This window comes from Bactrocera latifrons, unplaced genomic scaffold, assembly GCF_001853355.1.
Source record: "Bactrocera latifrons isolate USDA-ARS-PBARC rearing strain unplaced genomic scaffold, ASM185335v1 scaffold_22, whole genome shotgun sequence".
Taxonomy (NCBI): domain Eukaryota; kingdom Metazoa; phylum Arthropoda; class Insecta; order Diptera; family Tephritidae; genus Bactrocera; species Bactrocera latifrons.
The window spans coordinates 2,047,884-2,063,806 of NW_017535741.1; the positions used below are offsets into that span (position 1 = coordinate 2,047,884).

Consider the following 15,923-nt stretch of genomic DNA (forward strand, 5'->3'; position numbering starts at 1 on the left):
TGATATATTATATATGATGTGCGTAATCGTATTCAACAAAAGACAACATGTTAATTATAGAAATTTRTTTTTTTTATATCAAAGGTTATAATTTATTAACTGCGAACATACATTATATTCTAACCCTGATTACGTAGTATACGCTTAGTACACAAAATAATAACACATTAAAAAAATCTCGTCTTTATTTTTATTCTCGAACTTATTTGTGCTTTCTGTTTTCGGTAAAATTTCATGTTAAATAATTAACTTTCATTTATGCCCTTTTTTTTTTTTGTTTTTTTCCAAATATAATGTGTTTCTGATTCTTGTACATTTTGGATGATATAACTGTATATCTAACCAAAGAAATAATGTAAAAAATACGGACAATACCTTCTTCATCACAAAAGCCAAATGATTCCTTAGAAATTAACATCTTACGGAAACTAGACAAAAATTATTTGTCTTTAGCATATTATCACAAGCTAAATACCCTTGGTTTCCTCTACACTGGATTCAGAAATTGTAGCTCCAATTATGGATTGGATATTAAAAATTAAGTTACTAAAGATAAACAGAGCAGCTGTAGAGAACTTAAATCTATATATGTATAAGAATATTAAGTTTACAACGGAGTTTATTGAAAATTGGACCATAGTCTCTAAATCTTTGAAAAATAATTGAAAGGATGTACGCTTACTCACGCACTAATCAACTGCGAAACCTTTCTTTACTTTGCCCGAAAGTATCTTAAATGCCTTTTCTTGATTTTATTCTCTTAACAAACTTGTTTCGTACTAATYAAGTGTTTAATATTTTGATGGTAGCTCATTAATAATTCCGATTTTTGCGAGTTGCCAGTAAAAACTTTATTATCCAATGCAAGCTCATATAGTTTTACTAAGTATTTCTTATGAAGTAAAATAGTTTCGACAACATTGTAATGCATTTTGATATGTATAAATGCATTTTCAATGAAAAGTAAAATGCATCGTATAAAAATATATACGAACAAACAAATATATTGGAGAGATTTATAGAATGTGCATATATATTAAAACTTTGAAGGGATTAAAAAGGTGTGACTGTTCGCTGTAGAGTGTTCAATAATTTCCCACAGTATCCAAATATTTACTTCCTCCAATATATTACAGATGATATGATTAATTTCCGATAGTATGCAATGATTTGGCAAGATGGTGTTAAAAGATAGAACCCTTATTTACAAAACCAAAAACTGTTTTCAGGTAAAGCCATTATTCAATTATATCAGGTTGTTACTTCGGAGTGTGCTTTCTCTTACGGATTTGTTTAATTCATAATGTAAAATAAACTTTGTTTTTCATGAATTCCTTGTTTACATTTTGAAAAAATTTAGGACTTAACAATCTCTTCGTACGCAGTTATTACTCAAAAAACTCATTTTTGGCGGGAATGTTTGGTAGAAATATTTTTTTGTGTTATAAAAACAGCATAAAAGCAAGACAGCTGTTACAGAATCACAATATGAATAAAAACACGTGAGTTTCCTGTTTTTGGTCTGTCGACAAAATGCTTATATGAATCGTGAATTTTTAAAAYAATTGGTAATTGAATACCCTCATTCATTGCTTTCAACGAGTCAGTAAACTAACGAATTTCTTTGACAGTAATGTATCAAGCAACGAATGAACGAAAACCACTTCAAAAGCGATTTACAAAAAATAGAAAATGGCGAACTTTGCTTTTCATTTTCCAAATTTGACATTAATTTTCTGTTGAAATTAAAACGGAGATATTTTCTAATTAAAAACGATACGCTGTCATAATATGCAGTTATCAAAACAACATATAAACACCTAAAAATTGACATGTGCGTTGTTTAAAATCTAAATATGAATATGTCGTCTGCCATTGCGTGTTGCTGAGGACTGTAAAGAAAAGCAACACCATTGTGACAAAGTATTGGCCAGTCGTAGGTACATACTTAACATCCGCCAACGAATATTGTTATTGCTAATTGATTAAAGTATTACTTTCAAAAACAAACATCAAAAAACCTTACTATTCAAATCTAAAAAGTGTAGATTATATCAAAAGTTAATGAATTTCAATGGGTAACCAGTCTATGTATCGTGATGCGAAAAGAAACAACAAATTTGCAATTGTAGCTGCCGATAAATATACCAGCACTATTTTCTGACAATCTAATTCGATTGGGTGTTCAGAGATTGTGTTAACTGTGGGTGTGTGACTAATTTTCTCAAAGTTTTATTCGAATAATATATTTTCAAAACGATTGGAATTGATGTGGATTTAAAGAAAGGCAAGTGGAGTTATCAGGCCAAATGCCAATGTAAGTTCATTACGCCGTACATGAAAATTTTCCCATGTTCATTACATTTTATATACATTTCATCGGCGTTTATTCATTCTATATAGCTTTCTTAACTATTTTGTATTTTTTACTTGCATATTTTCTTCTGCAAAATTTCACTCGCAAATTATGTCAAATGTAAGAATGGCTCACCAATTCAGAGTGTGTGCGAGAAAATAGGAGCTATTGCTAAAAATATGGTTATTTCTTTCGTTCGAATAACGAAAAATTGAGGTTGGTTCGAGGTCGTAAAATCCTTACATTTCCTAAAGACGATTATATTAGATTTTCAGATGTCAACGCTTTTGACATTTCTACCTTTATTTACTTGTGTGCTTTGAAAGCGTATTCAACTGCGTTGACATTTTCTGTCAAAAAAAAAACTTATAAATGTCATGTCATATGAGAGYACTTTAAAAATCGATGGAAATACATATCTTAAATTTAACGCAATAATGCTATGAGATGATATTACAAAATCCCTATAAATTGTTTGCCGTCAGAATTAATTAATGTAAATTATGCTAGATCATTTGAAGTATTTTACCATATAGATGTAAAAAAATATTTGTGTAATGTGACCCCAAAATAATTTTTTTGACAGTGTTGAATTTTTTGAATTGTGAAATAGAAACGAAGTAAGAAGTACGGATAGTTTTAATAAACAAAGAATGTGATTTATTAAATTCCTATACAGGAATTATTATACATGTCCATGCATACAATTTTGTAGAATCTCGAGCTCTGTTGAATTGAAAGTTTTACATAGGAAAATAACAAAATATAAAAGTAAAAGAGATAGATATAGTATCCCTTTAAAAGTGTAAGATAATAAGTGACAAAAGGATAGGAAGCGAAACAAAGCATGAGAAGAGATAAAGATAAATCAAGACATAGAAGAAATTCCCAATATACTTGAGCCGTGTGAAGTAGTTGCTAATCTTTTGTCTGCCGAATTTCAAATGATATGTTGACGAAAATTGTTAAATAGTTATCCAAAAAATATGTGTAAACCGTAATGGAGAGAAACGTGGGTGAAAGTGTGAAAAAATTGTGTTCAATGAAAATCTATTAATAAGAAGAAAATTGTTGGCAAATGTCTAGTGATAAAGTGAAAATATTACAAATACATGCTCATTTGAAATATAAAATGTGTTAAGAGTATTGTAAGAATGAAGGAAAAACGGTGAGAAAAAAAATTAAATTAAATGAAACGATGCAACGATGAAGTCGAAGAAAATTTGTTTGAATGTGTGTAAAGAAGACATTGAAGAAGTAGAGAAAAAATTATTGCAAAATAAAAGCCATCAATCTGCAAAGAGTGGGCAAATTTTTCTATTCCACTTTTTAAATCGATTTATTGTTTATAAAAGGTTGCGAATTAAGTGTTGTTTTACTAAGTATCTTAATAATTCGTCTTTAAAGTATATTTGTGTATAACATTTTGTCGAAACAGTTTTAAATGGTCACTTAAAAAAAGAAAGTTTTGAAGTGTAAAACCCTTTACAGGTATAAAGAATTATAAGGCTTAATGTAATCTTAATAATAGTGCCAGAAGTATTGACATAAAAATTAAAGTTAATCAAAAGCAAATAGCATATGTGTAAAGTTAAAAATTTCGTGTGTTGCAATGGAATGAAGATTATTTAGGAGTAGGAATGTTAGAACACGGTTTAATAAAGCCAGGCAAGGTGACGAAATATGAGTAAACTGCGCAATAAAGCCAAGGAAAATCTATCTAATGATACACAACTAAATGTTTAATTCCGTAAATCAAATAGTAACAAAAATCAGCTAAGTGAAACGCTAATGAAAATTAAATATTGGTCTCAGAATCTTTAAACCTAATATTTTATACACCGGTTCTGATTCTTATATATTTTTAATAGCAACAACTATTTCATCAACACATATTGATGAAATAAATAATACAATTCACGATATTACCGTTTGCGCGCCGAGAGTATTATAATACTCATCGTAATTGTAGAAGCTACCGACAATACCGAAGGTGCACGAACGCATCGTATAAAAAAACAAAAAACTGACTAGCAGATGTATAAGCAGATAATTTTAAACAACACATAAGCAAAAAACAATGCTATTAAAACACATTGTATAGGAATTCATAGGCACCCAAAATACATGGTTAATAAACTTAAATTTGAAATATAAAAAAAATGTTCTAATATCAAAATATCAGTATATATATCATACTTTATATGTTTTCGGTATTCATAACTGTTGAACTACGTCGAATATGCCGAAAAACGTTTTAATATTCTCCCAATTTTTTAACAGTTCTGCATCTTTTTGCTAGAACATTGAGGGAAAAACTGATATTTTAATTCCATATATTAAAATATAAATCCTATGTAGGTTGGAAAATACATTTCACCACGACCTTCATATACGACCTTTACTTTCTTGACAGTAGTTCTTTTAATGAAAAAATCCTTTTCATTGCGTTTTCAAAAACCCTTTAAACAAGTTATTGCGATACCTATGAAAATTAAAATAAAAACTATTAACTTGGTCCTTTCGGGAAAGTGAAAAATCCTTTGAAAATAATTTWATTAACATTAACTCAGTCGGTGACGCCTGTAACAGCAGCATTCAGCAGAAAAAATAATAGCTGTTTTTGGGAAAATTTAAACAACCATGTCTTAGTTGGGTATGCGAGATTTAGTAAAAAGTTTGCTAACCCAATGAAATGGATATGAAAAAAATTCCAAAATCACGGTAAGTTTATAAATATACATAGTAGTCTAAATTATATTGTATAAAATTTCATTGAGCTTTGGCAAGCATGCGATATTACAAATTTTTAATTCCGGTCGTGCGACATTCGGGTATAAGTAACGGGAACGGACTTGGCCAAGGACTGTCAACTCGGCACCAATCGAAATTTTTTCAGGAATAATTTCTGCCGGTACAAGAACCTATAATTTATGATATTTAATATATAATCAGTAAACTTATTGCAACAAAGTTGTTTCTTCCATGCACCTTATTATTAATAGATCCTTTTTCATAATTTGAATTGAGCAGAGCATGCTTGACTAAATAAACCCAGAAGTTACAGTTGTTTTACAATGAGCGTAATCATTTCTCGAGATATGTATAATAAGTATAACAAGCATTTTTGTTTTGTCGTTTCTGAGCGCTATTGTATATTTTATTTTCTTGAGCCCTTTTTGCTGTAAGTGGCATTAAATACCTGAAATTTTCATTCAGATATCCAATTTTTTACATATCTATGTTGGTTTTCAAGATCAGTAAGAAAACAACACTCACTAAATTGGCAGGGCCTATAAATGTTTAAAGTGAACTAGATTTCTCAAATTTTTGATAATAATAGAAAAGTTTATTTGCCTTAGTTACAAAAATTAAATATTATACATATTCTTTTGCTTAATGATCTCTGCTATGAACACAATTGTATATAATTATTCGCACGACAGTCGGGTCTAAGTAACCGGAACGGACCCGGACAACAAAATAGTAAATAATTCGACTATTTTGTAGTTGTAGTGGAATAAAACATTCCTGAAGTAATTTCGAGGCATGAGGCCGAGTTGGCAGTAATTGGCAGGTTAAAAATACGCAACCGCTCCGGTTACTATGAAGGAACAAGATTTAGTATAACTCTTTTTTCTTTAAGCTGTTCATGAAATTGTTGGTGAATGTGATATGTTTCTAGTCGAATTATTCCATAACCTTTTTAGGTTTATGCAGCACTTTAAATGCTGTTTTTATAGTCGGCATGTGCTGAAATACTGCTACGCATGTAAATTAAATAAAAAATTGGACAGTAATTAAGAAATATCAGAACGTGTTAATAACATCAACAAACAAAACGCAATAAATATGTATTGAAGTAAAGTGTACCCCAAAGTCAGCGCATCTTTGTGTTTTTAAGTACAAGTTATACTTTTAGAATAGCTTGCTTACATACATAGGTAGTAGCATAGTAAGATTTTCAGGTGAAAAGCTTTGTATGCACAAATTTTCACATTCATATTGTATTCAAAATATAACTAATCGAACGAACACAAGATAAGCTTATCAACATTTCGTAGATAATCGGAATGGTTTTTTAATAGTGTGTTTATATAACTTTCTCAGGAACACAAATATGTTTCGCATACAACGTAAACTTATCTCTTAAGACCTCAACATTAATTCAAAATTGAGCATTACTGAAATATAAAAAAATACATAGGCAATTTATTTAGCACTGTCTGTTTCATCTAAACAAATCTCTATCACTCAAGTCAGAATAATAGTRTACTCATTTGGTCTTATTGATAATTTAGTGGCTTTGTAGTTTGCTGACTAGTACTTTTTGCCTTCCAAATTAATGCTTACTTGAGAAAATTTGCCATTGATTATTTTGTATTTGTCACATAAAATTATTAYTCAAAAGATCATTAGGTAAAGAAAAATATATAAAATAAGAGTATCCTGTTTTTTACAACATTTTCCGAACAAGGCTGTGTTTTACATGTAAAATGTAAGTTTAAACCTGCCACAAGGTAATCCTTTCAATCCTCTATCATTTCTAACAATCTTCATTTAAAGCTCAGTCCCTCTATCCTTGGCTATCACCGTAACATTACATTTATTTTCTTCATATTGTAAATTTATTGTTAACTTATCAACTTATTATAAAGAGTCAACAATTAATTTCATAACAAATTACTATAAAACGAATTTTACCGCATGCAAAGGAGTCCATATTTATTTTAATTAATAGCTTTGCAATAGGAATCATATTAGAGAAATTATTAACCTGACCTTTTTCTCTGCTATAAATATAGATTGACTTGTTGCTTTCTGATTTAAAAGTATTAATTTCTTCAGGCATCAACTTTTTATGGTGTATTTCAACGCTATTTTCTTTATAAACTTACTTCTAATTCTTTTACAAAAAATATAGGTCGTGGACATTTCAGTTTGGTGAACAAGAAAAAAGCACACGCAGCCAAATCTGGTGAATAAGGTGGTTGACCGATGGAACTCATTGCGTTTTTATACTGTCGCAACAAAGTTGCTAAAGAGAGTATTATAGTTTTGTTCACATAACGGTTGTTTGTAAGTCCTAAAACTAAAAGAGTCAGATATACGGTTATATATACCAAAGTGATCAGGGTGACGAATTGAGTGGAAATCTGGATGTCCGTCTGTCCGTCCGTCCGTGCATGCTGTAACTTGAGTAAAAATTGAGATATCATGATGAAACTTGGTACACATATTTCTTGGCTCCATAAGAAGGTTAAGGTTGAAGATGGGCAAAATCGGCCCACTGCCACGCCCACAAAATGGCGGAAACCGAAAACCTATAAAATGTCATAACTAAGCCGTAAATAAAGATATTAAAATGAAATTTGGCACAAAGGATCGCACTAGGGAGGGGCATATTTGGACGTAATTTTTTTGGAAAAGTGGGCGTGGCCCCGGCCCCTACTAACTTTTTTGTACATATCTCGAAAACTACTATAGCTATGTCAACCAAATTGTATAGAGTCGTCTCTTTTAGGCAATTCCATATACAGTTCAAAAATGGAAGAAGTCGGACAATAACCACGCCCACCTCCCATACAAAGATTATGTTGAAAATCACTAAAAGTGCGTTAACCGACTAACATAAAACGTCAGAAACACTAAATTTTACAGAAGAAATGTCAGAAGGAAGCTGCATCCAGGTTTTTTGTTTTTTAAATTGAAAATGGGCGTGGCGTCGCCCACTTATGGACCAAAAACCATATCTCAGGAAGTACTCAACCGATTTCAATGAAATTCGGTATATAATATTTTCTTAACACCGTGATGACATGTACCAAATATGGGTGAAATCGGTTCACAACCACGCCTGAAATCTYGATTATCACTTTATCATGCGAGAGTATAAAATGTTCGGTGACACCCGAACTTAGCCCTTCCTTACTTGTTATCTATTGTCGCAACTCATTGCTAAGGTATACCGATTTAACCTGCTGCTATAAACAAAGTGGTTGACTCATATTTGCCATAGTAATTAAAAATAATTTTCCCGAAACATTTAATTACAATCTCCAGGAGCTTTCAAGTCACAATTCAGGACAAAAATGTCAAACATAGAAGAAACGAATCGTTTTTAGATAATGTCTTCGTGAGGATAAGTGGAATATGCGACTTTGTTTATATGTTCAGGTATTGTTAGGGGCAGTGTCCGTTCGCTGCCTATCGCTAGTTTTTGAGGTCAATGTCTGTATGTCTCTCATTTAAGGTTCTATTACTTTCTATAAGCAGATGCTGAACTCATCATACGTGGTATACGGTATAACATGGACTTCCAGTTCAAAACGTAACAAACTTAAGTAATTTAAATGAATTATAAAATTGAACTTAGTATTCCATTTGCAACTAATTGGAATCAATGTGCTCGGATCTGAATAGCATCGAAACTGTAATGAAATGTTTAAAYAATTTTTAAATTCTCTGAAGATCAAAATTAGTCAGCAGTAGCTTTTAAATAAATTTATATAAACGTATATACGTTTATTTACATAATATTAAGTTTTCCTTTGTAGAGGAGTATTGCGAGCGGACGAAACCTAGTAGTAACTATGAACAAAAAATAAATAGGCTTTGTTCATAATTTTAAAATTTTAAATATATTTTTCAATATCTATGTCTCCTCAAAGTTATCCTCCCTCCTTGGGCCTCAATACAATTATGCCAACATGTTTTCCAATCGTCGAAACAGTTGTTAAAGTACAAAAAGCCTTCAATGCTCATAGCGTTTAATGCCTTAAATTGAGTTTGTTGAATTGCCAGAAGTCAAACGGTGCTAAATTAGGCAAATACGATGGTTGCGAAGAATCAATCTTGTATGCGACGGTGCCTAGGACGATTCTCAAGCACCAATTTCTTTTATTTTATTGACGCGTTGATCATCCGTTGATGTTGTTGGCCGGGCTGGAATAGGTTCGTTGTCAACGGATTTCGATCCTATTTGAATAATCTGGATAAGTAGAAGTATAGTATCCAGAACGAAACTGCGGGTCACTCATGTTTCTCGCCGAAACTCGAACTCTTCGTCTGCGATGGGTGGTGGTTTGACTCCGAGTACTTCATTCACTGGAAGGGAGTTGGTGAAGGTGTTGATGGTGATGGAGTGTTAAGTTCAATGTAGAGAAGAAGCAAGAGTATAGTTTGTTCTATATCCTGCAGTAGCGTTGTGTGACTGACTGTGTCAAACAAGTTCAACGCTACGAGCATCGTTCTCTCACAGGGTGGTTTCTGGTTAAGGTCACGAACTATCTGGGATCTGGTGGTATTGCACACTTTTCGGAATCCATGTTTGTGGTTTGCTATGCTCAGGTGGTTAGAGAAGGTCGGGAGCAACAAGACCTCAAGTGATTTCAATACTGGGGAGAGGGGAGTTATCAGACGATAGGACTCATCTTTGTTGGCGGGTTTCCCAGGTTTCAGTAGTGGGACCACATTTCCAACTTTCCCAATTATGTGAACGTTGCAGCCGTAGAGTCTATGGTCGCAGTGCGTTGGCAACATGGGGCCACGTAAGTTGCGGTCCACTCCCTGTGTGTCTCAAACACTGACTGAGGTGGAGTTTGGATGGAGTCTTTTAGCACAAAAAATCCTACGGAGCAACCCTGCTGCAAGTTTTGTTGTTGCAGCTTTAGCGATCTCCTGTCCCAAATAACATTTTTATATCTTAATTTGGTGTTTAGTTATGGAACTATAAGTTTCGTATATGTAAACGAACCGAGTTTCAACAAGATATCAATTTTTACTCAAGTTACAACTTGCAAGGACGCAGTCGATCGAAGAGATAAAACTAAATTCGCTGAAGGAGTGTTTCGAAGTGAAAAATCGTTTGCATCTGGTGGGGATTACTATGAAGGCCTTAAAAAATTTGTTTGTCAAAAAAGGTATTTTCGCTAGTTGGAGCTGAGAGCGCGTAGTTCTAGTTTTACTCGGGGCATCGGGTCATGCTATACCTTTTTGGAAAGCTCATTTCACGCGCTAACACGTGTTTGATTGATTGTCGTTTCTTTTAAGTCGTTCGTGAGTTATAGCGTCCCAAACATGGAGCAAAATAAAGAGAAAATACGGCATATTTTACAGTACTACTACGATAAAGGCAAAAATGCATCTCAAGCCGCCAATAAAATTTGTGCAGTTTATGGAACCGATACAGTTTCCATTTCCACCGCACAACGATGGTTTCAACGTTTTCRTTCTGGTGTAGAGGTGGTCGAAGATGCGCCACGCTCCGGAAGGCCTGTCGTCGAAAACGCGATAAAATCGCTGAATTGGTCGAAAGAGACCGGCATAGTAGCAGCCGTAGCATCGGTCAAGACCCGTTCCCACAACAGTCGGCCAAGGACTGTCAACTCGGCAGAACTCGGCAGAATTCCACCGTTACAACAACAACAACAACAGCTGAGCATGAGTCATCAAAAAACTTTTATGAACAATTGAAAATGCAATAAAAAATACCGCAAGACTTATTTGATAACCTAATATATATTGATGAATAATTAAATATTTAGTTTATTTACCACTGAAATTTAAGGTTGTAAAATATTTAAATTGTTTAATGCTAGAAATATTAGCAAACTYCCAGCTGCAAGTGCTAATCTCAAATTTGATACATGTTTATTATTATTTGGAATTTTTTAAATGAAATATAGTTATACTTATATTAACTACTTCAATGCGAGACAAATACTTCTTACTTTCATCCAAAACATGAAATTTGATCGACCAGAAAACAACTACTGCCCAATAAAATCAAGTTTTTTAAGCCTTGTTTTATAACTCAGTGTTGGTCAGCTGTGCCGCAATCAGATGTCCCTATCGTGGATTGCGTACCTCGTATCGATTACTACGTAGAAAAGCAAAGGTATTTGGAGATTCTTTTGTTAGTAGTTGGCAGTAGCATTCATTGTTATATGACGCGTCCGATGTAATACGCATGGTATTGTTCATGAAATTTATTCATCGAATGGCAGTGAAGTTTGATGCATACCATAGTTTGTTTGTTTGTAATAACAGTAGAAATAACTGAATGTCATCCATTGACAGTGGACCTCAAATTATCTTAATATTCCCCAAATAATGTTTTTAACATGTATGTAATTTGTTCAACTACTACAATTTTTTGCAATTATTGAATTATAATGCAGTACACATGCACAAAGATGAAACAAATCCACTTATTTCATATGAATTTTAATATTAAGGTTTCATTAACTTTTTAAAATTTTCATACTTCTTTAGTTATGCAAATCTCAAGAATACTTGATACTCGACTGTATTCGTCCTTACTCGTTATGCAAATGATTTTATTTTATAACATGTTGACGTTTATGGCCTGTATGGCTCTCCTTTTGTAGATTAATAACCAGAACGGAACAAATGAAGTTACGCATTCCTAGCGTTTACTAATAGAAATGTGTCAAATTTTGATGGATTGTGGTATGGGGATATCACTGGGCCTTATTTCTTTCGAAATGAGGTAGGGAATGCCTTAACCATTAATAGCGTGCGGAATTTTATGAAATCGACTCGGGCGACCTCCATTTTCTACATGTAATGTAATGAGCACCAACATTTTTTTTAAATTGTCCTATGTAATAATCCATGTTGAATAATCCCTATAGAGATTGTTTACTGTACCATAAGTTCATTCGTGTTTACATAAGTTTAGATATCAATTAGCGGTTACCGGTGTATGTGAAGTGTAGATTGTTTAGCAATATACATTTTAGATAGTTAAGACTCTATTGTGACTATACTAAAGGTTTAATTTTTCATTTCATATGTTTTTTTTGCTACTTCGCTCTTAATAAATGTATCATTCAACTGCATGGCTGTGTTTATATCTACATACGTTTGCATTTGTTTATTTTTCGCATACTAATTACATTTCTGCGGATTGTAATAGCATTTACTTTTTTTCGCTTTGCTGTTCTAATTCTTGTTTAATTTCAACTTCTATCGACCGCTTTCAATTTTAGAGCATTTATTCCATAATAAATTTTTTAATTAAAAAAAAAAATTACAGACAAATTCTACATAGAATGATTATAACCACTTTATTTCCTTGAGAGAGTAATTATATATACATACATATATATATGCATCCATGTTTGACATAAAAATTATCGTCCTTTATAAAAATCAGGTAGGTTAGGTTAGAACATATGGCTGATATATACAGTGAACCAAAAAAGTTTGGGCACACCGTAAACTTAAATGTTTATATTATATAAGAATTACAGGTTTTCCTTTGAATTTACGAAAGTAATAATAATCATATGTTTCAATCTCAAAATTTTTATTATATACATATTTAAAAGATATTTCATATTTTAAAAATAATGAAATTATAGTAAAAATATGAATAATCGTTCATAGATAAAAAAAAAGTTTATTCGGACATATGGAAAATATTGTTTTGAATCCGATTTTTTAAATTTTATTATTTTTTTAAACTTCCTTTGGCCTGAATAACTGCCCTCCTGCTCGGTTAGATGTCAGGAGTTATATTTGTCTACTGTGTACGTATGGCCTCTTTAATTGAATCCTTGGGGGACCAGTTTGGTGGTCAAAGTTTTTTTTCAAAGCTTTGTTGCATCTCTTGATACAGCTTTACGGCTGAAATCTTCAATTTTGAATCACTACAGCTTTTACAGCTCGTTCCTGACGTGGTGTGAGCTTTAAATTTTCACGAATTTTGCTACACGTCCAACTTAATTATAATTTTACGGACATCTATTGAAATTTCTATACGACCGACCATTTTGATCACTCTATGACTACTAAAATTTTTACACTGACTTAAAACGATTGAAAATTTAACAAATAATTATGAATAATGAACCGAATAGAGTAAAAAAATAAAAAAAAAACCTATATTTCCAAAAAACTTAACTTACTCACAATTTATGCACAACCTTCTTCATGAGTGTTTAGCCATTTTTACATTCATTTCGAGTTTCTTATGAAATAACGGAATATTTTTTTGCTTATTGTGATATACATGTATGTATGTATGAAAGCTAATAATACGAACTGTGCCGAAAAGTTGGTTAAAATTTCAACACACTTTTCGATTAGGACAACGCCTGTACCAAAACTTGTTTCATTCACTGTAAGATTGAGGGATTTAGCAGAAAGATTTCGGACTGCGCAAGTACCAATGGTTGGTTTCCTAAAATTCATTAAGATTTTGTGATGCGCATCTATTCAGTAGTAAAACCCAATAAGATAAGTGAAGCTTTGACTCGTTCCCATTTMATTTTTTCCAACTTAACAGTTGCCTGTAAATCCGCTGGGATCTGATACTAGTCTTATTCAGAATAGTCAGAAATAAATGGATGGCGTTAGTTAGTTTACGGCCAGTACCGCCGCGCTACAATAAGGGTGATTATTTCTCTAAACGAGGCTGTGCTCCTGACCAGCAAATCTAATTCTATCGTAATGACAGCAAGTCAGAAACCGGTGTTGATGGATAGTTTACAAGAGTAGACTCATCTAACAACTTTCCATCCTATATTATGTAATAATCCATTAAATAACTAATACCATTTTTTTATAAAGGGTAGGAAAGGGAGAGAAACTTAATATTCATTATTTTTCGTGCATTAATGAGTCGATGAGAAAACGAGGGCATGTCGTCAGAAATATCTGTAAAGGATAGTAATTGTACTTCTTGTTTAAACTTTCTTGTTTTACATTTGCATAATTAAATATTTGTATTTTCTCTTTTTGCAGGTAAGCAAACATCTTATCCTCCAGAATTTTTATATAATTAAAAAAATTGATTGAGAGATATATGAGAGCGAACAGTAAGTATTGACCATTGACTACTAGTTATTTTCAAGTTCTTATACATAATTGAAATTTGGTCGTAAATATCCTATAAAAATTGAGTTATGTATGTTATTTTGACCATTCTTCTTCTCTTCTTTATTGGCGTAGACATCGCTTACGCGATTATAGCCGAGTTAACAACCGCGCGSCAGTCGTTTCTTCTTTTCGTTACGTGGCGCCAAGCGTGTGAAAAGCGTGGAATTATTAGTGTCTAAAAGAGTTTGGTTTTTGTTCGTCGAGAGAGGACTTTGCTCTCAATTGCCTACTCAGTCCGAAGTAGCACCTGTTGGCAAGAGTTATCCTGCGTTGGATTTCCAGGCTGACATTGTTGTTGCTTTTTAWGCTGGTTCCAAGATAGACGAAATTATCATCGAGTGCGACGACTGTTTGTTTGATGCCATTAGATATTTTGCCTTGCCCTCGTTCACTGCCAGACTCCAGTCTGGAGARAGCAGAACTTACGGCGCGGGTGTTGAGGCCGATGATATCAATATCATCGGCATACGCCAGCAGCTGTACACTCTTGTAGAAGATGGTACCATTACTATCAGTTAATTTATAAACCCAAACTATTCTAAATTTTATAGTTTCTGACGGCTAAAATTATATAATGTTCACAAATAAAGTTATCAACCGGTGACATATCAACCTAAACTATACTATATTGAAAGTTATTACCTATTTTCTCTCATCATGTTGAACAAAGTTGTTTTAATTATATTGGGACTACATGTCTTAACCACTTCATAGAAATACTAGTTATTAATATTGATGATTTGTTCAATGTTAATTCAGTCCTATCAAAAGGATATATCCAAATTGCCAAATAGCCGACCAGATAAGCAGTAAGAAAATGCATAATTTTCCGATTCCTTGGCATTTTGTTGTGCGCTTTTGCAATAAAATCTTTCTCTCAGCATATTTCCGCTTCTGAATTACTTCTTCTGAGTTACTTAACTCACATTTTATTAAATACATACATTATAACAAACATATCTGGATATACATATTTTATTAAATTTTCACTCAAGCGCTGACAGTTGTTTGAAATCAGGTAAAAATCCATTATTCGAAAGGTTATTCCCGCCCTAATTATAAAAAAAAAAATGATTTAAAGAAGTAATATTTTTCAAGTAAGCGAGGTTTCTAAAAACACATAATTTGTTCGGACTATGGTAATGATTGTACCACTGATCTCTCTGTTATTCTATTGAATATTGACAAATATATGTACTTACATACCAGACTACCCGTAGAAGGTGTGTTTATAAAATGAGACTTAGAAAAAAATGAACTTTGGTTCGGAAAGTTAGGTTAGACCCGCGGTTGGATATCGTGACGCTATTTGTTTTTTTTTTTTAATGACTATGTTTATGTAATTATGGTTCCTAAACATAATCTTATATAAGGCTTTAAAGTATTTTTTTCCTTTCTTATAGTTTGTATAATATCATAAGAAGCTAAAGTGTAACTCTATGGTGTAGCACTATATATTTTATTTAGGTACACGAAGTTTATAAAAACCCAAAATTTACTTGCGGACTGTGGTAATAATTACCAATGTATTTGTTAAAATTTTTTGTCTGTTTAAAAAGGATATTAATATTTAATGGATAAAGTATATGTATATATTATACATACATACACTTGTGCTCACACAATTAAGCCACATAAACGTTATGGTGTACAAATT

The 15,923-nt window shown here is 32.3% G+C and overlaps 1 protein-coding gene across 10 annotated transcripts in view; it reads left to right on the forward strand.

Moving 5' to 3' along the window:
- The first annotated feature begins 1,669 nt into the window (after positions 1-1,669).
- LOC108968550 (AF4/FMR2 family member 4) overlaps positions 1,670-15,923 on the forward strand; it is a 26,333-nt gene continuing 12,079 nt past the window's right edge. Inside the window, exons 1-3 of one of the 10 annotated variants that reach the window (XM_018932659.1) lie at positions 2,787-3,524; positions 4,718-5,080; positions 14,132-14,205. Coding sequence is in view for 8 of the 10 variants with exons in the window: in XM_018932651.1 (XP_018788196.1) it covers positions 5,052-5,080 (29 nt within the window). In the remaining 2 variants the exon portion in view is untranslated. Of the gene's footprint in view, positions 2,318-2,785; positions 3,525-4,622; positions 5,081-14,131; positions 14,206-15,923 lie in introns of those variants that run through there. The other 9 variants (XM_018932651.1, XM_018932653.1, XM_018932655.1 and 6 more) reach the window with 9 other exon arrangements.